Source organism: Tenrec ecaudatus, chromosome 4 (genome assembly GCF_050624435.1).
Source record: "Tenrec ecaudatus isolate mTenEca1 chromosome 4, mTenEca1.hap1, whole genome shotgun sequence".
In the NCBI taxonomy this organism is placed as follows: domain Eukaryota; kingdom Metazoa; phylum Chordata; class Mammalia; order Afrosoricida; family Tenrecidae; genus Tenrec; species Tenrec ecaudatus.
Window position 1 is genome coordinate 87,138,752 of NC_134533.1, and position 27,216 is coordinate 87,165,967.

Genomic DNA, 27,216 nt, shown 5'->3' on the forward strand with positions numbered 1-27,216 from the left:
TGCATAGCAGAGAGGAATGGTTAGGGAGGCATTTTAGATAGACTGGGCTACCTGCAGGTTCGACGTAGACTAGGCAAGGAGCCAAAGATGTAGTCTTCATGCGATAGCCCAAGTAACAGATGGTGACGTTCTGAATTCAGATGTTGTTTTCTAGTGCTGGCCAGTCAGTACTTCTAGAGCTGCTAAAACAGAACCAGCGCATGTGGGTGATGTGCACCAATTTATTTTCCCTTAGTTTAGGAGACTTGAAGTCTAAATTCAGGATGTCACTTCTAAGAAAAAGCTTTCTCTGTGTGTTGATTAGGAGGGAACGATCTTGTCTTTTCATTTTGTTTTGTTTCCTGGGAGATGTAGGGTATCAATCCTTCTCTATCATCTCTACCCTGCTCTCACGTACCACCCTTGAGTTAATTCTGACTAATAGAGACCCTGGAGGTCAAAGTAGAACTGCTTCGGTGGGTTCTGAGATTGCAACTCTCTATGGGAGTAGACAGTCTCATTTTCCTCCTGCTCTACTCGGCCAGCCTGTTTAATTTCTTTCATATCTCAAAAAAGGTTTACTCAGATCTACCCTACACTAATACTGCTGCCCTTAACAAAGACAACTCATTCCCAAATGGGATTAAAATCATACGCGCAGAAGTTAGTATATATAACACACACTTTGGGGGAACATAATTCAATCTATAACAGATGTTAACAGTATGAGAAAGCAGAATGGCTCTGAGGATCTTAGGAGGCATTGTTAGCAGGACTTGAAAATGAACTCTGGATTGGTCCAAGTATATCATAATGGGTGGTTAGCTGGATACACTATGAATAGAGGGTAGGGTATGTAGACTCAAACTAAGAGGCTGAATATGATAACTTTGACTATATAATGATGATGTTTGAATTATTCTTCAATAACAGTCTGGAACTGTTCTTTCAATTCTTGCTAGATTTTCAAAACATCATACCATGAACAGATACCAGATGGATATGAGAATATTACAAATGTTGTACCACCGTATAATGCTTTTTCAGCACAAGGCTCGCCAGAGGTAAAATAAGGGCATGTTTCACTCAAGCCTCCAGGAAAGAGATGTCATTCTTTGAAACAGAAATTGCTAAACATGTCTTGCATCCATAAAGGAAAACTGATGTTTTTACGAGCTTTTTCCTTTGTTCATATGTTTGGTGTGTGATTTTATAGATTATGCCACAGAAGTTCTTAAATACCATTGTTAGAAATTGCTGTATTTAGAATTTTTCACAACAGACACACTATTTAAGACATGTTTTATAATTTGTCTTTTTAAAAAAACATTTTGGAGGATGTTGCAAAATTCTCTAAGAACTCCTCCCAAATTACAATCATGTCTATTCCTCATGAATCAGGAAAGACTAATTTTGTTGTTGCAGAATTATGGAACAACTTAATGCTTTGTGTTTTTTCTCTCTCCAATGTTAGCAGTCATATGGTATATATATATATATATGTGTGTGTGTGTGTGTGTGTGTATACAAAGACATAAATTTACTTATTTTTCCTCCCCCTTCCCACTTCTTCACTTCTCTAGGGAGAACTTATATATGCCAACTATGCTCGTACTAAAGATTTTTTCAAATTAGAAAGAGACATGAACATTAACTGCACTGGAAAGATTGTGATTGCAAGATATGGGAAAATCTTCAGAGGCAATAAAGTAACGTGTTACTTGCTTTACTAGAGGGGGGAGGAGTTAGGATTTACTTATAAATACAAATAATCAGCTTGCACCATGGTTTTCAAAATGTTGTTCTTGCATTTGTAAGGGTTTTTCTGTATAGAAAATCCTGTTTTTATGATGCTTCATATATCTATATATAGTATATATAGAAGTGAAAATTCGTTTTAGGAATTTTTATTTAAATAGTACTTCCTGTTTTAAAGTATATGTTTACAAATTGAAACAATTGCGTGCTCGGCTGCATTCCCTAACTGTATTGGCTTGTCATAATCCTCGTGTTAGGTATTTCCAGGCTGACTCTGTGAAATATAAATGTGTTTCCTTTGTCTACCTATTTTGTGTATATTATTTATTTTTTTCACAAAGAAAGGACCTTACAGAATATATTGTGCAACTTTCTGTTTTCACTCAGCAGAACTTTATAGTTATTCTTCCTATACTTCCAAGTTAGAATATTGAGTTGTATAATGTAGTGGTTAAGAGGCTTAGGCTCTGCATCCCTACTGACTTGATTCTGGCTTAGTCTTTATTTCCCTAATCTCTTATTTTTTTGACTGTGAGGAAATTGCTTTCTTCTCTGTGCCAGTGTTTCTTTTTAGATAAAAATAGGAATCTAATCATAGCATCAATCCATGGAATTGTTGGTCGATTAAATTAGTAAGTATTTTAAAATACTTAGATATATACTGATTTTTAAATTACGGCTTATTGGTTAAACACCTCATTTTTTCAAATATGTTCACACTATTTTGAATTGTTGGTAAACAACGTATTCAGTAAGTCCGCTGTTGGTGGACATTTGGCTTATCTCATTGTTTGCACCCACAAATCTGCTACCATGCTTCCTCTTACAGAATTGCACATTTGTGTGATTTTTTTTGTAGTGTGAATTCTTGAAAGTAGGACAGCTCACTCATTTCACAGAGAGTGTAGGCACTGTAAGATTGCCCTCCAAAATAGATTGTGACAGCTAGCTCATACCTCTGACTTAAGAGACTGTGTTCTGGTTATTGCCATGTGTCCAGTGAAGTGATACGTCACTGGGACGATGGCTGGCAGCTTGTGCTACACTCATTCTGGTCATGAGTGTTCGGTATCTCAGTGCATACCATCCTACTTGTGGAGCACTTTGTTGGTAGAGTTATGTTTACAAACACAGAGCGGGCACTTTTGCACACTGGCCTGAACTGTTTTATGTAGACTTCCTTTAGTTCCATCACCATGTGTTGTGTCTGCTCGATCGTGTGCCAGATTTTGGAGGGTGAATGGCTAAAAGTGAATAAAACAAGGTCTCTGTTCTCAAAAGAAAACCCCTCTGACATTAAAGAAGCAAAACAAACTTTAAAACGCTATGATTTATCCTATAATGAATATATTACTAAGAAGGGAGGCATTCATTTTGCACTTGGTAATAAGACTGTTTTGAAACCTGGGGGATCCTTAACGAGAGTTGTAACAAACTAATGGGACATCAGAGGGAAATTGTATTCAGGACAAAGGAAACCTAATGTGTTCTCTTTGCATAAGATCAAGCAATGTGAACATTTCCCTAAAATACTAAATGAAATTTTCTTACATGAATCTTCCAATCATTTGCTATTTCCGGCTTATGGAGTGAACATGACCACCCCTTCAGGTTAAGAATGCCATGTTGGCAGGAGCACTGGGAATCATCTTGTACTCAGATCCCGCCGACTACTCTGCCCCGGGAGCACAGCCCTATCCCAGAGGATGGAATCTCCCTGGAACTGGGGTTCAGAGAGGGAATGTGTTAAATTTGAATGGTGCTGGTGACCCACTTACTCCAGGATACCCAGCTAAAGGTAATAAATGAACTTGTCATGTTCCACCCATTTTGCTCCTATAAACGGATACAATTAAACATCTACAAAATAATCATAAGTAAAATTATATACAGTTACAACGCTTTAGATAATCAATTCTAGGGATTACAAAGAAATTCCCATTTTCTGGTTCAAGTTTTAAAATTTGGGAGGTGTGCGCACTGGGAAGGGAAGGTAGATTGGTATTTTCTACCTTCAGTAGGGTGTCATGTTGTCATTTGGTGCCATTGAGTCCGTTCCAAATTACAGTGAACTCCTGACCACATGCATGAGTATGACACCCCCTTCTTTCAAACTCCCCATCTTCAAACTTGTTGCTGTGTTTGAGCCCCTTGTGATATCCACTGAACCACCAGCTGGAAGGACTTCCCATTTTTCGTTGACCCCCTACTTTCCCAAACTTGATGTCCTTCTTCGGGGCTGGATCCTTTTCAAAGTCATCATCGCTTCTAATGATCATTCTGACTACTTTCTTTAAGACAGATTTGTTTGTTCTTTTGGCAGCCCATCGTAGTTTTCAATATTCTTCGTCAACACCATTCTATTGTAGCTATTATTTTGTGTTGTCCATATTCATTGTCCAGATCCACCTGCACATGAGCAGCTTGAAACACTATGGTTTGTATCCGGCAGACCTTAGGCCTCAAAGTAACATTTTTGCTTTTTAATACTTTTCAGATTTTTTTTTTTTTTGCTGGTGTGCTTGTTTCATGTGGGCTTTGTGCTTCCCTGCTAGATGGCCACTTATTTAACTTCAAGCCTTTAAGACCCCAGAAGCTATATCTTCTAGTAGCCAGGCACCATCAGCTTTCTTCACCACATTTGCTTATGCACCCATTTTGTCTTCAGCAATCATGTCGGGAGGGTGAGCATCACAGAATTCCAGGTTATTAGAACAAAGTGTTCTTGCACTGAGAGTGGACTTGATTTGAGGCCCAGTGCCCATCTGCTACCTTGATACTTACCATATAAGTATATGTACAGAGGCCTATATCCCTATCATTATGTATTAATATACTTACATATATACATGCCTATATTTATATGTCTGTTAATGTCTTTTCCCTCCTAATTCTTTCCTCTATTTCATCCTATCCCACTATCCTGTTTGACCTTCATTCAGCTCTTAGTAAGGCCTCTCAGCTACATTGCACTTGGTCAAACCCCAGCAGGCATTCTATACCCTCCTCACAATTGATCAAGTATTCAACATCAGAAGACAAAAAACAAACAATCATATTGATGCAAACGAAGGGGGTTTGGAGAGGAGACCCAAAGCCTATCTGTAGACAATTGGACATCCCTCACAGAATGGTCACAAGGAAGGACGAGCCCGCCATTGCACAGTATAGCACCAATGAAACATACAAAATTCCTCTAGTTCTTCAATAAATCCTCCCCCACTACCATGACCCCAGTTCTACCTCACAAATCCAGCTAGTCTGGAGCATGTACACTAGAACAGATAAGAGCTCTCAACACACAGACTCCAGGACAGATAGACCCCTCAGGAGCAATAACTGGAGTAGCGATACCATGAGGGTAGGTTGAAGACAGGGGGAGATATGAGTGAAAGGGGCAACAGATAACAATGACTTACGTATAACCCCTACCCACCCTCTGAGGGGGACAAACAACAGAAACATGGGTGAAGGGAGAGAGCGGATGGTATAAGATATGAAAATAATGATAATTTATCAAGGGGTGACGAGGATTCTGCGGGTGGGGGTGAGGGGTGAGGAAGAGGAGCTCAAGTTGAAAGATTTTGGAAATGATGATGGCAACATATGTACAAATGTACTTGATACAATTGATGTGTGGATTGTTCTAAGAAATGTAAGACCCCAGTCAAATGGTTTATAAAGAAAAAGAAAAGTCTTTTGCAGCAGATTTGCCTAATGTGTCATTTTAGTATATGTGTAAAAATACTGATGCTCATACTCAAAGTAACATTGCTCTTTCTCAAACAGAATTTAGATTTTCTGAATTAGGATTATCTAGTTGTTAACCCTTCTCCAAAGTTTATACTTCTATGTGCATTTTCAGAGTGCGGGAGAGATGGGGTTTTCTCCTGTCATGAAGAGTCACAGCCTCAAAAACCCACAGGGACAGTGCCATCCTGTCCTATAAGGTTGCCATGTGTCAGACTTGACTTGATGGCAGTGAGTTTTTATGACTGTTATGAAAAATAGCAATGAATTTTATGTGCTATTTGAATTGTAAAATTTGACAGGGCTTGACATGTGAATTTATCTCCACAATTAATATATTTATTGCCTGAAAATCTTTTCTTACTGTAATTCCTTTTTGTTCACCCCCCTCCTATTCTTGGAAAGGTCTTACTGTTGTCAGGGGAGGGACACAGAGACACCAGGGTAGGCTCAGCCCTTCCTGGCAGCCAGCGTCCTCAAGGAAGCCTGCACTTGGCTCAGCTACTCTCACTTATTCTCTGTTCAGATGTCTGTATCTACCTTAAAAAAAAACAGTTTTATTGGCATATAGTTCACATATCGTACAAATCAACAGTTCAGTCGCACTAAGAAGAGTTGTACAATCATCACTGTAATAAATTTTAGACCATTTTCTTCTTTCTTCTACTCATTGTTATTAGCTCCCCATTTCCCCCAGCTTCCCCTGCCATATCCCCAAGAAACCAATAATCCAGTTACTGGCTCTCTAGTTTTACCTATTCTGGATTTCATTCACAGAAAAACATACCAGCAAAATCCCCAAAACCAACAATGATGCAAAGTAAATCCGAGCGAAATCTCCATCGAAAAGAAAGCAGGAATATTTAAAAGTGGGGAAAAATTTAAGTGGATCAAAAGGGAGATCAAATGATCAGGTGTTAAGTTTTCACCTCACCTCACCTGCAGGAATGCACCTTCTCACGCACCCTGCATGCCAGCAAGCCTATTCACGGCCGACTCTGGTCGGGGAGTTCCCCAGGGTTAATCCACCCCTCACTCTCTTCTTGAGGATCTCGAGCCCTTGTATTTCTCTGGAAACCTTGAGCCGCTCCGGCCTCAAAGCTGCACAACTCCTGGATCTGTCTTGGACAGCGGAGTGCTTCGTAGAGGCAAGGATGGCAAGATTTCTTCTTCCATACTTTGGATGTATTTGTAGGCAAGACCAATCCCTGGAGAAGGCCATCAGGTTTGCTAAAGTGAAGGGGGAGCAAAAAAGAGGAAGGCCCTTGACATGATGGATTGACCCAGTGCCTGCAGCAATGGGCCTGTCAGGCGTAGGAACAATGTGAGGATGGCTCAGGACTGCGCAGTGTCTCATTCTTCTGTGCGCAGGGTCGCTATGGGCTGGAGCGTACTGGATGGCACCTAACAGCAACATAATGCAATTGCCTCCAAATAACCTATGTGTGAAGCATGTAACTGGTCACTTAGAAATTTAACCCACTGTGACCCAATCTAGGGTTTCTGAGGTTGCAAAGTTTAAAGGAATCAAGAGATCATCTTTGTCCTGAGGAGTAGCTGGCGGCTTTGAACAGACAGCCTTCGAGTCAGTAATCCAATGCGTACCCATTCGGTTTCATTTTACAATTGATGAGCAAACGTTTCTTTTGCTCCCATTGCAATATTAAAGCTAGCTACCTTGTAAGACAACTGCTTCATTATAAGGGGTGACATAGCCTTCAGTGTCTGTGCTGAAACACCCAAAGAGTCATCCTTGAACATGGTTGAAATCAATAGTTACGTAGCTAAAGGCACCTAGGTTACCCGGTTGCAATCACTAGACGGTCGCCCACATAAGGGTTTGTCAGGCGAGAGCAAAGGGTCTAAAATCGCATACAAACTGTAGACGTTAGTCTTTTTATAGACAGCAAACCAGAAGCAAGTAATTTTGCGTTAGCCTGTCTCCTGAGCTCTGCAAAAGGGCCAGTGCTGCTTAGAAACTACTAAAGAAAACCTTGCCTGACCCCCATACCTCAGGCCATACGACCAACAAAATGTCTTTGAGGACCTGACTGGTTCAGTTTGCATCCTGAGACCTCTCATTAAACTTAAGTGCCTGAAGGATGAATATTTGTGCTTTAAATATTGGGCTAATACTTTACTCTGATTGTCTGATGATCTCTTATCTTCTGAGGTCTTGCCATAACTAAGTTACAAAAAAAATAAGTTTATGTATGACAATCCTGAGTATTTCTCTGCTTATTTAAAAATAAAATACAAGATAAATAGTATTTCAATTACTAGCAATGAACAACAGGAAACTGAAATTAGAATGTAATTTATAATATAATTATAAATATGGAACATTTACATATTTACCAGTGTACATGGAATAAATTTGACCAAAAATTCACTATATATAATATTATATATATGGATAAAACCACAATAGATGTGGATGTGTGAGTGTATATGTGTGTGTATATATTCTGCCCACATGCAGAATGCCCACATATGAGTACCTGGCGTGATGACATGATCACACCAACCCCATCACATACACCCTGTACAAATACAGGTGTATGTGACAGGGTCGGCGCTCTAATGTACTTATGTGGACCAGTCACACGTGTAGAGAGGAGCTGCTGTGTTGAAAGCACCAATATTGGCAGTAAAACGACACTTCATGAATTATAATTATTGGGTAAATGTAAAATCATGTACTGTAAAATCATCAACTACTGCTATATATCTCTGTACCATGGGAACTTATGTGCATGCTGATCCTTTATATCCAGCTGTGGTTAATGTGAATACTGCCCCCTTGTGATAGTAACAGGTATGTAAAAAAACCCAACAGAATGGTAAATCATAGGAAACTTTAATGAACTGTATTGACTGAATTGTGCCATATATCATCTTTTGTATTATTAAAGCTATTGTTATATATTATTTTCATTAGCAAACCATGCTGTGACAATGGATCGTGTAGAGAGAAATGTTAAGAAAAGAATATAGTGAGGATTTTTTACAGTATGGTTTTACCTCAATAATTACAGCAGGAATTGAGAAACCTCAAAGTGTTATTTGTTGTGAAGTTCTATCAGCCGAATCTATGACACCAAACAAACTAAAACGCCATTTTGATAGCAAGCATCCGAGCTTTGCCGGCAAGGATACCAGCTATTTAAAAAGCAAAGCTGATGGACTCAAGAAAGCCAGACTTGACACTGGTGGCAAGTACCACAAATAAAACATAGCAGCCGTTGAATCTTTACATTTGGTGGCACTCGGAATCACCAGAGCTATGAAACTTCATACCATTGCTGAGGATTTACTGTTGCCAGTGGCGTAAGACATTGTTAGAGTTATGCTCAGAGACAAATTTGTTATGAAATTGAGTGCAATTTCCTTATCTAACGACACTGTCCGCAGAAGATCAGATGACATGTCTGCTGATATTCTTAATCAGGTAATCCAGGAAATTAAATCTGCTCCGTTTCCAATATTTAGCATCCAGCTTGATGACTCTACAGACGTTGCAAACTGTTCACAGTTACTGGTTTACATGAGGTATATTTAATGATGGTGACTTTAAAGATGAGTTTTTTTTTTGCAAACCTCTTGAAATGACAGCTACTGCATGTGATGCATTTGGTTCATTTCTGAAAGAGCATAAGATCTCTTGGGAAAATGCCTGTTGTGTTTGCACAGATGGTGCTCCAGCTATGATAGGATGTTGACCTTGATTTCAACGTTTGGTACTGAATGAGTCACCAAAAGTCATAGGAAACCACTGTATGATTCATCAGCAAATATTAGTGATGAAGACACTTCCAAGAGAGTTAAAAGAAGTAATGAAAAGTGTCCTAAGTTCTGTCAATTTTGTAAAGGTGAGCACTTTAAACAGTCGACTGTTTTCACAACTATGCAACGAATTGGATGTGCCAAATAATGCTCTGCTATTTCACTGAAGTGAGATGGTTGTTGAGTGGAAACGTTTTAAAATGCGTCTTGGGGCTTCGTGGTGAACTCAAAACGTTTTCTAATCAGAAAGCAAGACCGCAGTACGAAGCACGTTTCAGCCATAAAAGTGAACTGCAGAAAACGGTTCACTTGGTTGCCATCTTTGCCATCTTGAATGAGTTGAACTTATCACTGCAAACTCAGCATGCCTCGATTTGTCTGAAAAGATCTGAAATCTCAGCTATGGCAAAAAAAACAACAAAAAACTGATGAAAATAAAATGTACATATTGCCTATCTTATCTGCTTACTTTGAGGAACATGACATTGAAACAGACAAAAGGATTACGATGATCATTTCTGTGAAAGAACACTTGCACGTGCTTGCAGATGAAATTTCATCATACTTTCCAAATCTACCTGACACCCATTTGCACTTGCCAGAAGCCCATTCACAAAGTTGAAGATGTTCCTGAGACAGCACAAGAGGAGTTCATTGAACTTATTAACAGCGATGCAGCGAGAACTGATTTCTCTATAATGACATTCTGGATCAAGTGTTTGCAATCATATCCTGTTCTGTCTGAGACTGTAATGCGCCTTCTTCCTCCATTTCCAGCAACATATCTTTGTGAAACAGGGTTTTCCAGCTTGTTGATTATCAAGTCTAAATACAGAAGTAGACTTGTTGTGGAAGATGATCTTCGTTGTGCTCTTGCAAAGACTGCCTGGAGAATTTCTGATCTGGTGAGAAAGAAACCATCTCAACCTTTGCACTGAGGTTGGCTTTTTATGCATACCATCCCAAAATGTAGCAATGTAGTTTTCTGTTGTTATATTAAGACTTCTACCCATGCTACACCATGCTTCAAGACAAAATTTCATTGATTTGGAATTAGAAATATTTCATAATATATAATGACATAATGTTTTTGTGATTAATCACTATGCTTTAATTATGTTCAATTTGTAAAAAAGAAAATACATCCTGCATATCAGGTATTTATATTATGATACATATCAGTAGCAAGATTATACTTATGAAGTAGCAAAAAAAATAATTTTATAGTTGGGAATCACCACAACATGAGGAACTGTATTAAAGGGTTGTGGCATTAGGAAGGTTGAGAACCATTGGTTTCAACCTTGGTATCAGCTCCTCTTTTTTTCCACTTCCTCTTCCCACCCTCCCACCCTTATGGACCCCTGATAAATTATAGATTATTATTATTTTCATTTCTTACACTTCCCGTTGTCTTCTTTTGTCCACATTACTGTTGTTCATCCCACTGGGGAGGGGGGTGTTATATATATCATTGTAGTTGGTGCCCCATTTCTCCCCCTGCTTTCCCCCTACTCTCTTGGTATCTCCTCTTCTACTGCTGTTCCTCAGTGGTTTGTGTGTCTTGGATTCCATGTGCCAAGAGCTCAAATCTGTACCGGTGTACAAGCATAACTGGAGCATTCTTATAAGCTAATGGGAATATAAAGTGGTAGAATATTCACCACTAATAATATGTCTCCATTTTACCTTAAGTAAAATTGCATTATTATTTATATAAAATCATTTTATTTATTACCAAGATCCCAAGGTCACATAAATTTTCTTTAGTTTTCTCCCTAATTGTTCCTAGTTTCAGAATACAGGGCATATTTTCCAGAAAACTGGTTGACTGAATTGTCTCTAAGAATGAGCCATAAGGAAATGAAATATTTTTATAAAACTCAAGGGAACTATTTGAAATTTCAAAAAATTGCTGGAAATTCATAAAGACTCTTTGAACTGTCCAGAAGCAGAGCTGTCACTTTGAGGACAATGGTGCACCTGACCCAGCCTTGTCTTCTCAGTTGGCTCAAATGCACGCGATAGCCTGACAAACAAACGAGGAAGACGGAGGGATAATTCGTGACTTTGACTTATGGTGATGGTGAAGAATATTCGATATATTGCAAGAAAAGCAAAAAATCTGTCTTGGTAATAGTGCATCCAAAAGGCTTTTCAGAAAGGATGATGGCAAGATTTTATGTTACATCTTAGACATGTTATTAGAAGGGACCGGTGCCTGGAGAAGGACATCATGTTTGGTAAAGAGAGAGAATCAGCAAAAGATGAGTAAGATTCTTGAGCAAATGTGTCGACAATGTACAATGGGTTCAAACAGTAATTCTGAGACCGGCACAGTACTAGGAAGTGCTTCCTTCCATTGTACAAGGGTTCCTATGAATCAAAACCAACTCTGTGGCATCTAATAACATCATCTTTACACTATAAAGAGGTTACTGTCTTAGTATTGAGTCATCAGGCCATATTAGATAAATCAGTTATTTACTTTTGTGGAACTTTTAATATAATTTCCAACTTTTAGTATATTTGCCATAATAATTCAAGAACTTCTCTGTTACTCCTTGCTCAGATGCTTTTATTGATTCGATTTCATGCCCTTGATGTTTGCAGAGTACACCTTCAGGCTTGATGTTGAAGCAGGAGTGGGGATCCCCAAAATCCCTGTACACCCCATTGGCTATGATGATGCTGAAAAAATACTACGGTAGTTTTCTACTTCAGATATATGACCATTGTTTTCCCGAAGGTGTCTATTTTCTGATATAAAATCAATATAATGAAATTAAAGTCGTATATCAAAATCACTTTTGAAGTAGGAATGAACATAGAACACCCACTTTTTCTTTGGTAAGAGAAAAAGTGAGTTTAGTGGATCAGAAATAATAAAGCATTATTCTACTTGCTGCAGATAAATATTTCAAATGCAGTAATATGGCCAAAGATTTGGGATTTTTCAAGTAGTTATTATTTCCTTCAATAGCCATTTGATGTGTTTACTTTACCTCCATTGTAAAAATATGAAAATGTTCGTGTTTAACACAGTCATATGGGTATGTACTGTCCCATACTGTATTTTGAGCTACGGGTGGCTTATTCAACACTTCAAATATGATTAAAATGAATTCAGATGTGCTGAAGTGTGAAGAGAGACAGATGAGACTTTCTGTTTCCATGAAGTGTTGCACTGACTTGGTGGCAGTGGCAGTGAGTTTGCTTTATTTATTCTTTATTTTGATAAGTTTAAAATCACATAGGTTTTTGAAGACCTAGTATTCCTATATAAGGAAAATATGTCATGAATATTTTCTATTATTATTAACACATTATTTTGGGGAGAGTGAATGAAATATACCTTTAAAATTAATTCACCTATTTCTTTTACTTTTTTTAAACAAGGGAACTAAGAAAAGTAGCTCATATTAAATTTCTATAGAACTGAACATATGTACTATGAACATATAAATTTTAACCTCTCCAGTGAGGCTCATGTGGATGTGATAGGGAAGCAAACTATCAAATCAACCTGGAATCAAGGTCTTCCTTAATCTGACTAATTATGAGGAAAAGAGAAGATAAATTAATGAGGATATATAGCAATAAAATGATCTTAAAATCATGATCTTAATTCCAGAAGGTGATCTCATTTATTTGAACCTCTCAAATATTGAATTTGCGAATGATTCCACTTAGAAACTATGAAATAAATTACAGTAAATTGTTTCTGAACATGATAGAATACATAAATGTTAATAATATTGGAAATGATAAGCTACCTTTTAAATGGAATAATTTCCTATATATAGCCTATTTAGATATAAAAATTTAAAGTATATGTTATTGTTTATAATGAAGGCTAGTTTGTTATATGTTTGAGTACCTCATTTATAAAAATACAACCTAGATATTTCACATATTTTTCAGTCTTAAACTGCTTTCTAAGTAAATGTGAAAAAATTAATGATTTTTATAAATTGAAGTGAGACCATCACTCATTGAACATCATTCTACTTGCAATTAGTAAATCCAGAAGCAAATTTATTGCTAGGGAATTGATGCTGACTCATCACAGTGACCTTAAATAAGGTTTCCAAGCCATAGATTGTAATGGGGGCGGATTGCCTCATCTTTCTCCTGAAGAACAAGCGATGGGTTTGAGCTGACAAACTTGCCGTTAGCAGTACAACCATTACCTTTCAGCCACCAGGGGCCCTTGTAAGTAGTGAAAGTAACTCCCGTCTTAGCATTCTAGGTCCAGCTATAGTGCTTTGTTGGATGAAACATAGAAAACCCTCACTGCCAGCAATTCAATTATGACACATATCGGACAAGGCTTAACTGCCCCTATGGGTTTCCGAGATTGTCACTCTATAGGAATCGAACAACTACGGTTTTGAACTGCTGGCCTTCAGGCTAGCAGACCAGCACATAACCCTTCATGCTACAGGGCTTCTCTGTTGCATGGTTACGGTTTTTAAAGTTTTAAATCTTTAAATATATAATTATGTGGATTGCATTTATTTATAATAAACATATCTAGTAATTTGGATAACTCAGTATAGTTCTTGGATCTGTAAATACCAATATAAACATTTTGGCACTTTGAAGAAAAAACATACATCACAAATGATTGCTAAATAGTTTATCAGAAATCTATTTTTTTTCCCCTCTTAAGCCTCTATTAGAAGTCCTGGTGGCCAGGTAAGCATTGGACTGCAAACCATAAGGTCAGCATTTCAAACCCAACATTGGCTCTATGGGAGGAAAATGAGGCTATTGGGGCCCCTTAATATTTGTAGCTTTGGCAATTCTGGGTAGGGTCACTATGAGTTGGAATGGGCTGAATGGCAGTAAGTTTTGGAAGATTCCCTTTGGCACACAGAAGTTTGAAGTCTCGTTTTGGATTGTAGTTGTACATTTTTAGTTGGGTGTGGGAGTGGTGGTTCTTTAATAGACAATATATAGAAGTCATTGTAAAAGGGATTTTGTATTTTGGTTTAAATTCTCAATCAGTTATTAGTTTGATAACCTTGGGCCAGTTACTTACTCTTTCTCTGATTCAGTTCTCTTATCTGTAAAATGAAGACAATGATCATTTCTAAGTGTAACTGTACTATGAAAACTAGATGGGACACTGTATCTTGATGATAGAAAGTGGCCACTGAGGTACTCTAACTATTCACTTATATCTCTCTAAATTTCTTTTGTCAGTTAAATGATTGACAATACAACTTAATAGTGACTTTTTGAAGCCCTATTCTGTGATTAGTAGGTTTTTCAGAAATTAATTTTGTCTCCTTAATCCAATCACTAATTTACTGTTCTCAGAATTTCCTAAACTCAGTACTTCACCATATAAACAGTTAAGGTAAAGAAAGAAGGCTGTTGACTTCCCTTTTCCCTTTTATTGTTCTGCTTACAGTATATCATTCGCATAATTTTTTACTCCCTGCAATTATGGATCTTTCCTTAGAATGTAATTACAAGGGAAAGGATTTTTAGTGGTGCCTAAAAATTAGTAAATGCTCAGTAAATATTATTTAGATGCATGATTGAAATATTTCATTATCAAATTTCACGGTATCTTCTTGAAAATTGTGATGCTCAGCCTTACTCTATCATTGTCATGCATCCTGACAGTTACATGGGAGGACCGGCCCCACCAGAGGACAGCTGGAAGGGAAGTCTTAACGTGAATTACAATATTGGGCCTGGCTTTAGAGGGAATGAGTCATTCAGGTAATTTTGCACTATGTTAGTACTCTAGACAAGTTATATATATATATATCTTGCCTGTGTTATTTTTCTCACTTTCCACTAGTGGAAAACTGATCACTTTCACTATTTAAGAAGTATTCACAGAGGAATGTATTCTTCTTCCAATCATGCTATCACATGACCTTTTCATAACATCTTACAAATAACATTTCAATTATACTTTTAACCTTTTATGCATTGCTTTAAAAAACTGTCCCTCTTATCTCAAGTTTAAGAAATAGTTTTCAAATTAATTTTATAATGCTCTATCTGTAAAATATTGTATATTGTAAAGGATGGAAGTATAAAAATGAAGAAAATAATCTATCAATGTTTAAGTAAAATGAATTAGTGGGTAAAGCTTTATGACAACAGAGCTCAATAAAAAGGAACATAATTCTAATAATATGTGTTTTTGCATTTTGTGTTAGACTGGGTTCTCTGAGAAGCAAAACCAGTAACCTATATATGTGCATCCTATTATGTACATGTATAGAAATAAAAAACTTTTCCATAAAATGACACACATAGCTGTAGAAGGAGGCAAATCCAAGCCAGTCCCAAATCTGAGCATCATATATTAAGCTAGAGGCTTCTTTGACTCATGCAGCTTTGGGAGCTGATGAACAGAAGATTGTCAAGAGTGCCACAGACTGCAAAGGCACAGCCTGGAGGGGATTGGATCCAGTATCAGCAGGTCAGGCAGCATACTGCTGAGAGCTTCCAGGACTGGCGGGCAATAAAGCATATCACTGCCTCAAGTCCAAAGAGCCAGAGGTAAACAAGCCAGATGTAGGATGCAGACCCAGCAAAAAAAGCATGTGTTGCCACTGCATCCACTTATAATTAGGCTACCCTCCTGAAGAAAATTCCTTCCAGTTGCATCAGGGATAAAACCCAAGTAAGGGTGTTGTACTTCACCTTAATTTTCTTAAAATTGCTAACCTACTCAGAGCAGATCCCATTTTGGAGTTGATTACATTGTGTTAGTTCACATCATAGGATGTTAGTAGGCCTCCATTGTGAAACAACAGAGAAACTAGCCAAGTCAATACAAACTTACCACATACTATTGTCGAAAGGAGACTGATGACAGTGCAAGTGTCCATTGAATTTCAATTTAAGAGAAGAAAAATCTTCCATTGGATCAAGGCCAACAGGAAAAGCCAGCTATTTTGATTACCTTGTTTAGAAGTGTGAAAAAAACAGGGGTGGCCCGGCTATCAAAAGATATAGCATCTGGGGTCTTAAAGACTTGAAGGTAAATAAGCGGCCATCTAGCTCAGAAGCAACAAAGCCCACATGGAAGAGGCACACCAGCCTGTGCGATCACGAGGTGCGGAAGGGATCAGTTATCAGGCATCAAAGAACAAAAAATCATATCATTGTATGCTCACCTCCATGATACTATAACTGGACAAATGGATGCATAAGCAAATGTGGTGAAGAAAGCTGATGGTGCCCGGCTATCAAGAGAGATAGCATCTGGGGTCTTAAAGGCTTGAAGGTAAACAAGCGGCCATCTAGCTCAGAAGCAACAAAGCCCACATGGAAGAGGCACACCAGCCGGTGCGATCACGAGGTGCCGAAGGGATCAGGTATCAGACATCATCAGAACAAAAAATCTTACCAAAATGAATGGAGGGCGGGTAGTGCGGAGTGGAGACCCAAAATCCATTTGTAGGCCACTGGACACCCCTTACAGAAGGGTCTCGGGGAAGAGGTGAGCCAGTCAAGGTGTGATGTAGCAACGATGAAAAAAATACAACTTTCCTCTGGTTCCTAAAGGCTTCCTCCCCCACCCCACTATCATTATCCCAATTCTACCGTGCAAGTCTGGCTAGACCGGAGGATGTACTCTGGTACAGATAGGAACTGGAAACAGGGAATCCAGAGCGGATGATCCCTTCAGGACCAGTGGTATGAGTGGCAATATTGGGAGGGTGAAAGGAGGGTGGGTTGGAAAGGGGGAATGGATTATAAGGATCTGCATGTGACCTCCTCCCTGGGTGATGGACAAGAGAAAAGTGGGTGAAGAGAGACGTCGGATAGTGCAAAATATGACAAAATAATAATTTATAAATTATCAAGGGTTCACAAGGGAGTGGGGAAAGAGGGGAAAAATGAGGAGCTGATGCCAGGGTCTTAAGTGGAGAGCATATGTTTTGAGAACAATGAGGGCAATGAATGTACAAATGTGCTTTACACAATTGATGTATGTATGGACTGTGATGAGTTGTATGAGCTAATGAAAAAAGAAAAAATTTGGACTTAAAATGCAGGTCTTGATATCACTTTTACTCTGGTGATTGTCAGTCAATTAGCATGTGAATGAAAGTATAACAAAATAATTTTAATACATGAAGGTGAAGTAGGCAATAAAAAAAGAAAAAAATGGGTGATCGGATCTTTAATTTTTGGAATAAAATTTTTATTGTGAATTAGATGGGGGCATGTGTTTACATTTCAGACCATCAGCTTTACATTCACAGTTTAAACCATTCATGAACACCTTCCACCTCACCCTACTTTATGCTATCCCAAGATGAAATTTAGCAAGTCTGAAATGTTAAAAACAGAGGAAACGTAATACTGATACATCAGAAAAAATAAAGCTCTTTTATTAAAACAATTATTTAATCAATGTTTTTGATGTGGTATGATCTACCTTAATTATATGAACTTGTATTCTTAGAGTTTCTTAGCTTCTGTAAGATGTTTTTTTTATTTTAGCAAATTTGATTATTAGAAGTTTATTACATCAGAATTTGAGGAATATTTTATTAATATTTGAATTAATCAATAATGTCAGAGATGAAGAATTTGAAGATTTTCATTAAGTTCTAAATCTGAAGTTGATTAAACATGCACCCAAGTAACTAAAGTAAATGACAATTATGGGTGATAGGAATACAAAGTTAAAAATGAAAGGACAACTAGTTAGAAAATGTAGTATTGGTGATAAAAATGATGCTGAGATCTTATGATAGAATTTTGCAAGCCCAAAGAGACACTTCTTCCTAACAACATAAATGGTTACTATACACATGGACTTCACTGGATGTAATACACAGGAATCAAGTTAATTATATCTGTGAAAAGAAATTATGTAGAACTTGAATATCATCAGTCAGAGCAAGGCCAAGGGCCAACTGTGGAGTAGGCCATCAGTTGCTCATTTGCAAATTCAAATAGAAGCTTGTGGTAGTTACATAATCTGGTGTAGGGATGTAGTCTAGCCTGTCAATCAGGATATAGCTATCGAGGTCTCTGCGTGGGCTTGGCCTTCTCCTGAGGATTCTGGGAATTCCAAATTTCTTCTTTGGAGGTGAGAGACATGCTCTCTCTCGGCCCACTTCCTGCGAGATATCCTTGTGGAAATGACAGGTGGAGAGATGCTCATGGAGCCAGACCTCTGGAGCTGGAGAAGCCACGTGGAGAGCCCTGCCAGTCTGAGATGCTTACAATCCCACTGGATCCACAAGACTTCCCACCCACTGGCCTGTGATCTTCCTGAATTTGGCATCATTGCATGTATTTCATGAATCTGAAGAGGACTTTATAGATTGGTATCAGACATGTGGGTTAATATCAGACTTATGGACTTGATCTGGACTGGGCTGGGATGTTTTCTAATACTCAATTGCTCTTGAATATAAAGCTCTTTCATATACACCTAAGAGTCTCTCTGGATTTGTTTCTCCAGTCAACTCAGACTAATACAAAGCTGAAGAAAATTAAAACAAGTCCATAAGAGCCAAAGTGTGGCCTTGTGTAAAACCCACCTAAATTCGGAGTCCCTCTTACGAATAAATTTGATGCAATCACCACCAGTAACCAAACACTGGACGAGTGGTTGGCTGCCATTAAGGACTTTGTGCAGGAAGAAAGAAGAAAGAAAGGAAAGAACTGGAAAGAATGTTAGAAGAGACTCTGAGACCTGTTCTTGATCTAAAGTCAATGGAAGACTTAGTTGATTTATTAAAGGAATTTGTTGACAAAACATTGAATGGCATAAGAATCATCTAAAGATGTAAGGTATACACAGTCACGGTACTAAATAGAACTGATTTCTGTTGCAATCCAGGATAGGTACCGAGTAAAGTAAGAGACAGTAGCTGGATTAATAATGACCTAGGGGAATGGCAGAGGAGATTTGTGAGAAATGGAGAACAATAATAATGAGTATTAGAAGAAAATGTTTTGAAATTGATTTATTTGGAAACTTAGGAGTTTGAGTTGATTATAGGAAAAATACATAGGCATTCTCTAAGTTGATAGGAAATTAGGCCAAAAGTTAGGAAGACATATGACTAAAATAGATAAAATTTTGAAAATCTAAACAAATAGCCCATGTTTGTTTTTAACATTTTATTAAAATAGATAATTATCTCCTTCCTTGTGTTTTATATTATTGCTTATTTAATTTTTTCACATGATGACATAATTTTAATAATCATAGGTGTAGGCCCATAATTTCATAAGCAATATTTTATTTATTGCTAATGTTTACCACTTATAGCAAAAATGAACTCACTAATGACTTACGATGAAAGATTATACTCATGGATTGGAGGTTTACCCCTCTAAATTTACCTTTAGTTGAATAAAATATGCTTTCAGAAATTAAAATATGTTTTGAGGAAATACTGTGCTTAATATATAGATTTTAATGACTTACTAGGGTGTCCATTATTATTATTTTTAATTAGAAGCAGCTTCGGTTTTTTACTTCTTTCCTCAACTCTCCCCCCAATAAAAGATCTTAATTCTTCCTGAAAAAGATGTTTAACGTTTTCTGAAATTGTGTCTTTTTCCTCTCTCTTTCTCTGTCTGATTGAGCGTGGTGTATTTCGCCCAAATCAAAGTCAACCGTGATGACCTATGCAGTCAGCACGAACTCCTCAAATTTCTGTTTAATGGTAGAATTAATTAAGTTACTCTCATGCATGCTGCATGCAGGCAGCCCTGTGACAGCGAGATGATCTACTTCTGTAAGCCCGGGGATTGCTGCTGAGTGGCCAGACTGGATGGAAATAGCAAGACAACTGACAAAGAACTAGCTTATTCTTCAAAAACTCAGACACCAACCATGCATGTAAAACAAAGAACTAGCTTATTCTTCAACAACTCAGACACCAACCATGCATGTAAAACAAAGAATTAGCTTATTCTTCAAAAACTAAGACACCAACCATGCATGTAAAACAAAGAATTAGCTTATTCTTCAAAAACTCAAACACCAACCATGCATGTAAAACAAAGAATTAGCTTATTCTTCAAAAACTCAAACACCAACCATGCATGTAAAACAAAGAATTAGCTTATTCTTCAAAATCTAAGACACCAACCATGCATGTAAAACAAAGAATTAGCTTATTCTTCAAAAACTAAAACACCAACCATGCATGTAAAAACAAAGAATTTGCTTATACTTTTTCATCCAACAGATAAAAATCAAATTTCCTTTTTTTGTCATTAAGCAGGATGTGTTTAAAATTTTTTAGAATGAACTCATAAGCCTAATACTATTTCGACTTATATATTTTGAACTTTAAATTAATATCACATAGCTGTGAGAGAGGAAGAATAAGAAATATGAGCCATGCAGTTTAAAAAGTTTTACTTCAATATGCATGTTCAAGAATTTAGGGCTAAAGTATCATGATGCCTTCAACTTATTTGCAAACAGCATGGAATTCACGTGGTGAATTTAGGGAATTTATTGCCCTCTTATACAGTGTTTCCTGTACTTTTGAAAATTTTCATTGAAAAGGGTTGGAAGAAAATGTCTAGATAAAATTCTCCTTGAGAAATAATTTACTTACTTTTAAATTCTAGGAAAATTAGAATGCATGTTCATAATATCAAAAAAATTACAAGGATTTACAATGTAATTGGAACTATCAGAGGATCTTTGGAGCCTGGTGAGTCAGTGGTTTTGTTTTTTATTCTCTTAGTGCAAAGATGAAAGGAGTCAGATAAAGATCAATTTGAGTCAACAGTTGACCTTTGCTCCCCCAGCCCCAGCTAACATAAGCTAGTAAATTGGTGGGGAAGGGGGGAGGCACAACGGTGGGGGTGGGGGTTGTTGCAACTGCACTGCACTAAAGAAGATTTTACATTTTAAGTGTGAATTTTCTCTGTGGAGGAAAGCACAGCAAGAGGAAGCATAGTTTAAAATAATAAACTACAGCTCTTAATATTGTATTCAAAATAATCTTCTAAACACATACTTTGAACATTTAAACACGTCTTTTCCAGATAGGTATGTTATTGTGGGAGGTCATCGGGATGCCTGGGTACTTGGAGGTATTGACCCCACCAGTGGGGCTGCTGTCTTGCAAGAAGTTGTCCAGAGTTTTGGAAAACTGATGAGTAGAGGTAAGTAATATTCATTGGTAGATGATGACAGAAAGTAATTTACTTTATTTTTCTTTATTTGGGGGCAGATAGGCTTACTGATGTATGTAAACAATAATTACAGGCTGGAGACCTAGAAGAACAATCATTTTTGCTAGCTGGGATGCAGAAGAATTTGGACTTCTAGGCTCTACAGAATGGGCAGAGGTAAGTAAAATAAGATTATTTCTATGTTCTTTGCCAACAAGGATCAGATGTACATCCATCAGCATGGCCTCAAACAAATGCCAATGGATTCACTCATTTTTATTTTCATATTAGTTAGCAAAACAGAATCTCTTAATTGGTAGACTTCAAAATATTCATTATGTTCAAAATATTTTTCTCTATTTGTATTTGTTTTATGAACAGTAGTAAAAATAATCAAAAGCAGCAAGCTGTTTTCCAAGAGTTTTATTGATATGTATTCCACACATCATACAACTCAAAATTTAAACATATTAAAAAGGGTTGTTGGAATCACCACCATGATTTTTAAAAATCAGTTTTAGAACATTTTCTTCTTTATTAACTCTACATTTCCCACCAAGTTTCCCTTTCCACAAACCCAAGAAACTATTAATCGAGTTACTCTCTCTATAGCCTTATTTATCTATTGTGGATTTCATATCAAGGAAAACACATAAATGAAACAAAAAGCAAAAAACCCAACAACAATAACCAAATAAAACATTGGAACACTTGCACTGAAAAGTTAACAGATGCATTCTGTTATTATTTTATTCAGCTATTTCTACTATTATTATGATAACTGTTTATTATTTATAAACACTGGAACAAATTTAAATGGGTAAAAAGGGACAATGAATGAAACGGTGTTGAATTTTAACCTAACTGCATATCCATCAGTCCTCTTTTTAATGCAGTCTCTCCTATAGCAAGACTATTCACATGCCTGGTTAATGGTTCGAAGAGACTCACAGAGGATTGTTCCAAGTGGGGACCCCGCTCTCACCGCCCACCATCACCTTCTGCAAACTGGCTGCTTAGAATTTACTGATGCCGTTCCCGCCTTCAAAAACTAAACGAAACCAAACTCACTGCCATCAAGTTGATGCAGCTCACAGCGACCCTCTTGGACAGGGTAGAAGTGCCCCAGTGAGTTTCGGGAACTGTAACTGTTTCCAGGAGTAGAAAGTACCTTCCTTCTCCGGGGAACGGCTGGTAATACCAAACTTGTGACCTTGCAGTTAGCAGCCCAGGGCTTAGCCAGGACGCCAACAGAGCTCCTTTACCGTTTATGATCCCAGGATCACATTGGCCTGTGTATGTCTTCAGTTTGACTTAGCTGTCACCTCACTGAGATGGCAATTTTGTTTATTTCTTTTAAAAATCATTTTATTGGGGGCTCGTACAGCTTTTATCACAATCCATACATCCACCCATGTGTCAATCATATTTGTACATTTGTTGCTATCATTCTCAAAACATTTGCTTTCTACTTAAGCCCTTGTATCATCTCCTCGTTTTTCCCTCTCCTTCACGAACCCTTGATAATTTATATATTGTTATTATTTGTTCATGTTTTAAACTGACTGATATCTCCTTACACCTGTCCATACCCCTGGGAATGGATTATATGTAGATTATTGTGATCAGTTTCCCCTTTCTACCCCCACCTGTCCCCTTCCCCTCCTGGTATTGCTACTCTCATTATTGGTCCTGAGGGGTTTATATGTCTTGGATTCCCTGTGTTTCCAGCTCTTATCTGTACCTGTGTACATGCTCTGGTTTAGACAGATTTGTAAGGTAGAATTGGGGTCATGATAGTGGGATGGAGGAAGCATTTAGGAATTAGAGGAAAGTTGTATGTTTCCTTGGTGCTACACTCACCCTTTCTCATCTCCTCCTTGTGACCCTTCTGTAAGAGGATGTCCAATTGTCTACAGATGGGCTTTGAGTCTCTACTCCGTGCTCCCCGTCATTCACAATGATAATGATTTTTTTTGTTCTGGGTCTTTGGTACCTGATACCTGATCCCATCGACACCTCATGATCACATAGGCTGGTGTGCTTGATCCATGTAGACTTTGTTGCTTCTCAACTAGATGGCCACTTGTTTATCTTTAAGCCTTTAAGATCCCAGATGCTATATCTTTTGATAGCCGGACACCATCTGCTTTCTTCACCACATTTGCTTATGTACCCACTTTGTCTTTAGCGATTGTGTTGGGAAGATTAACATCATGGAATGCCAGGTTATTGGAACAACGTGTTCTTGCTTTGAGGGAGTGCTTGAGTAGAGGACCAATGTCCAACTGAAACTACCTTAATTCTTAATATATATATATACACACATATATAGATCTATTTCCATATCATTATATAAAGATATTTACATACACGCATGCCTATATTTAGACCTCTATAAATGCCCATTTGCCTCCTAGTTCTTTCCTCTATTTTCTTTTACTTTCCTCTTGTCCAACTGTCATGTTTGGCCTTTGTTATGGTTTCAGTAATTCTTCTTGGTTACATTGCCGTTGATCAAGACTACCAGGCATCCTATGCCCTTCTCTCCATCAATTTTACATCACTTGTTGTTCCTTTGTCCCTGGCTGGTTTGTTTTATAATCAACTTTTAAGACCATAAATGCTGTTCTTTCTGATAGCTGGGAACCATTGAATTCCTTCTCAACACTTTGCTATAATACTGTATCTTCAGTGATTTCTTTATGGGGCAAATATCAAGTAGGACCATGGCTTAAATTAATTTCTCATAGCTTAGTGCCATTATTAAGTATGAGCTCAAAACCAATTCATTTATTTATGTCCCTGGTCCAATTTAACACCATTATCCTTTTATTTGGGAACATTCTAAATCATCTCCATGGGGCAAATCATAACTCTTTTGATTGTATCTTTAATTTAGCCAAGCTACAAACTTTGAAACACTATTTAGAAAAGCAAAGTATGCATCAATAGGACAGCTTTTCAGACTAAAATATGTGGATTGTTGACCTGTATAAATCAAAAGGAGCCCTGGTGATAGAGTGGTTGCATGCTGAGCAATTCTCAAGGTCAGCAGTTGAAAACCACCCGCCACTCTATGAGAACAAGATGAAGCTTTCTATTCCACTTACGGAGCCACAGTCTCCGAAGTCTTGACGGGCAGCTCTACCCTGTCCTACAGGATCACTATGAGTCATAATTGACTCAATAACAGTGAGCTTGAAGTTTGGTTTTTACAAATCAAGCAGTCAAAAGTGATGGGATTCTTCTTATGCAAATCGTGAGGGTTGGAAATAGGACAAAACTTTCACAAAGGCAGAGCCATGCTTGCTAGACTAAGACAAGCCATTAAAAAAAAGGCACAGGGAGGCTGAGCATAGCAGTGGTATGGTAATCCCACACTTCAGTTCGGTGGGTAGCCTCCAAACAAGAGATCCGAACCAAAGTCCAGTGATCTGCAACCTTGAGATAGCAGTCTTCGGGTTCTTTTCAGCCTTTAAATTCAAGGGTATTGCATTTCAGTTCCTTAATCTGAGTAACAAGCTGTTTTGACATGGCAATCAACTTGTGTAAAATATGGATCCTTGAAGTTCATTTTCACTCTCCTTGGAGTTCTTCCATTTAAGAAAAGACCTTCCTTGGCCACGATGCATTTCCTGGCCACCCCATTCCTGCTTCTGGTGCTCAACACTGCTTTGTTAGCCAAGCGGTGAGTTTTTCGGACTGTTGGTCTATGGTTGGAGCTATAAAGGAGGTGAATGTGAGTCCATGCCCCAACCAGTCATGCCAGCTGATCAAAGGACAGTCTTACAGTGTGCATGTCACCTTCACCAGCAATATTGATTCCAGTAACAGCACAGCCGTGGTGCATGGCCTTGTGCTGGGCAGTCCCGATTTCAAATCCTGTGTCTGATGGTTGCAAGAGTGGAATTGGCTGCTCCGTCCAAAAAGGAAAGAGCTACAGCTACCTGAATAATCTCCCCGTGCAGGGTGAATTCCCCTCCTTAAGGCTGGTGGTGAATGGGAACTTGTGGGGGACAAAAGCCAGGGTATCCTGTGCTGGATACTGCTGCTGCAGACCAAGTCCTAGAGGCCCTGGATGCCGTATGTCTGTCTGGGCCTGTGAGCGCCCTGATGGGGGAGGGGAGGAAAGTGGAAGTGCCAGAGAGGAAAGGAATTTCCAGACTGCTATTTTACACCTCTCAGCCTCCCAAACCATCTACGATCCATTTCCGGAGAGCTCAAAGTGATTTCCCTTTTATAAAAAGATTTGAAGGAAAGAAGTTGAGATGAGACTGTCAGACTAAGGGACTGGTTAATTTCCTTCACTGTGTTATGCGGTGGGACTAGGAAGGGAGCGGCAGATCAAACCTGAGGAGATGGCTTAGAGCTCGCAGATAACTTGCCCGCGGGTTGGTGACTCATGTTGTAGAACAGCTGCCAGCCACATCTGTCCAGCTGGCATATCACATCTCCACGGTCTCCAGTGCCTCAGTGAGTTCATTGCCTATGGCCAAGGAGCACGTCCAGCTCCCTTGCTTCACCAGTCAGGACTTGCCCTTGCCTTCCTATAGTGTCCAGGTTGCCCTGCAGGGCCGTTTTACCACGGAACGTCGGTGCTGGCTGGCTGGCTTATTTCCTGTGGTTAGGTCCTGTCTCCTTTTGTCTTAGATGACTTAAAAAATTGATTATTAGTTGTTTGATTTTTTTTAAACAGGATTAACCAATGTCTCTTTATGTACCTAGAACTGTACCTTTGAACACAAACCTCACTCATGAAAAAACGGAAACATAAGATGGTCTATTAAAATAAAGATATAAGATAATTCCATGATTACAGATTCCATGTAAAATGAAAACTATAGGCATATTTTACCATCCGGACACACATTATAGTTTCAAGGGTTTGTGTTTTTATTTAGATGGTTGATTTTCATTTATTAGCTCTTAATATTTTAAGTGTCTTTCTTAAACTACTTTCGTTTTCTTATTTTAACCTTTCAAAGATTTGTAATTTCTTAAAGATAAAGTAAAATCATTACCTTTCTATAAAAGCAGGTCACTAGATAGGCACCTAGTACTTCTCTTAATTTCTGCTATTGTTGATTCTTATCCTTTTTAATAAAATTGTATTAAACATGACATATATATTGTCATTGTGTTTCATTTCTTAAATGCTTTACTCCTTGTTCAGCTCCTCTTGTATGACTTCAAATAATAAAAATGAGGCCAAAAAATGAGGTTATAAAACCACACATTTACTTCCCTAGTGTTAATTTTGTTGATGCCAGGAGAATCATATTTTTAATTACTAAATTGATATTAGAAATATGTATGTGCAAGTTGGAGTTTAATTCGAATTACAATACATTGACTAAGGTTAGCTGCCGTTGGAAATGTATATCCAAACAAAACCACGCTCACTGACACTGAGTCAATGCCTCCTCCTGGCAATCGCATAGGACCGAGCAGAACCATCCCTCTAGGTTCTGAGACTATAACTGTACAGGAGTAGAAAGCTCCCACTTTCTCCCTTGATACGATGCAGCTGATGCCTTCAAACTGCTGACCTTTTGGTTAGTAGCCCAATGTATAACCACTACACCACCAGGGCTCCTTGGAAATACATAATTTCTCACAAATACATGCATATTTATATGTATATCTATTTCTATAAACTCAGTAGCTTTAAATATGGAAGAAATTGAATATAAAATTATACATTTTGCATTGATATAATACATGTGGTTTAAAAGTAGACAATTTCAATACTCAAAATTTTATGTTTTCTACCTGGTTGTTGATTCTCTA

The 27,216-nt window shown here is 37.9% G+C and overlaps 1 protein-coding gene and 1 pseudogene across 2 annotated transcripts in view; both read left to right on the plus strand.

Moving 5' to 3' along the window:
- LOC142444989 (N-acetylated-alpha-linked acidic dipeptidase 2-like) overlaps positions 1-27,216 on the plus strand; it is a 69,259-nt gene that overhangs the window by 20,081 nt on the left and 21,962 nt on the right. For both annotated transcript variants that reach the window (XM_075546441.1, XM_075546442.1), the window contains exons 4-11: positions 942-1,043; positions 1,563-1,688; positions 3,349-3,535; positions 11,887-11,980; positions 14,914-15,012; positions 20,872-20,957; positions 21,295-21,414; positions 21,518-21,600. In XM_075546441.1, coding sequence (XP_075402556.1) covers positions 942-1,043; positions 1,563-1,688; positions 3,349-3,535; positions 11,887-11,980; positions 14,914-15,012; positions 20,872-20,957; positions 21,295-21,414; positions 21,518-21,600 — 897 coding nt within the window. The remainder of the gene's footprint in view (positions 1-941; positions 1,044-1,562; positions 1,689-3,348; positions 3,536-11,886; positions 11,981-14,913; positions 15,013-20,871; positions 20,958-21,294; positions 21,415-21,517; positions 21,601-27,216) is intronic.
- Positions 23,862-26,231, plus strand: LOC142446984 (NPC intracellular cholesterol transporter 2 pseudogene; annotated as a pseudogene).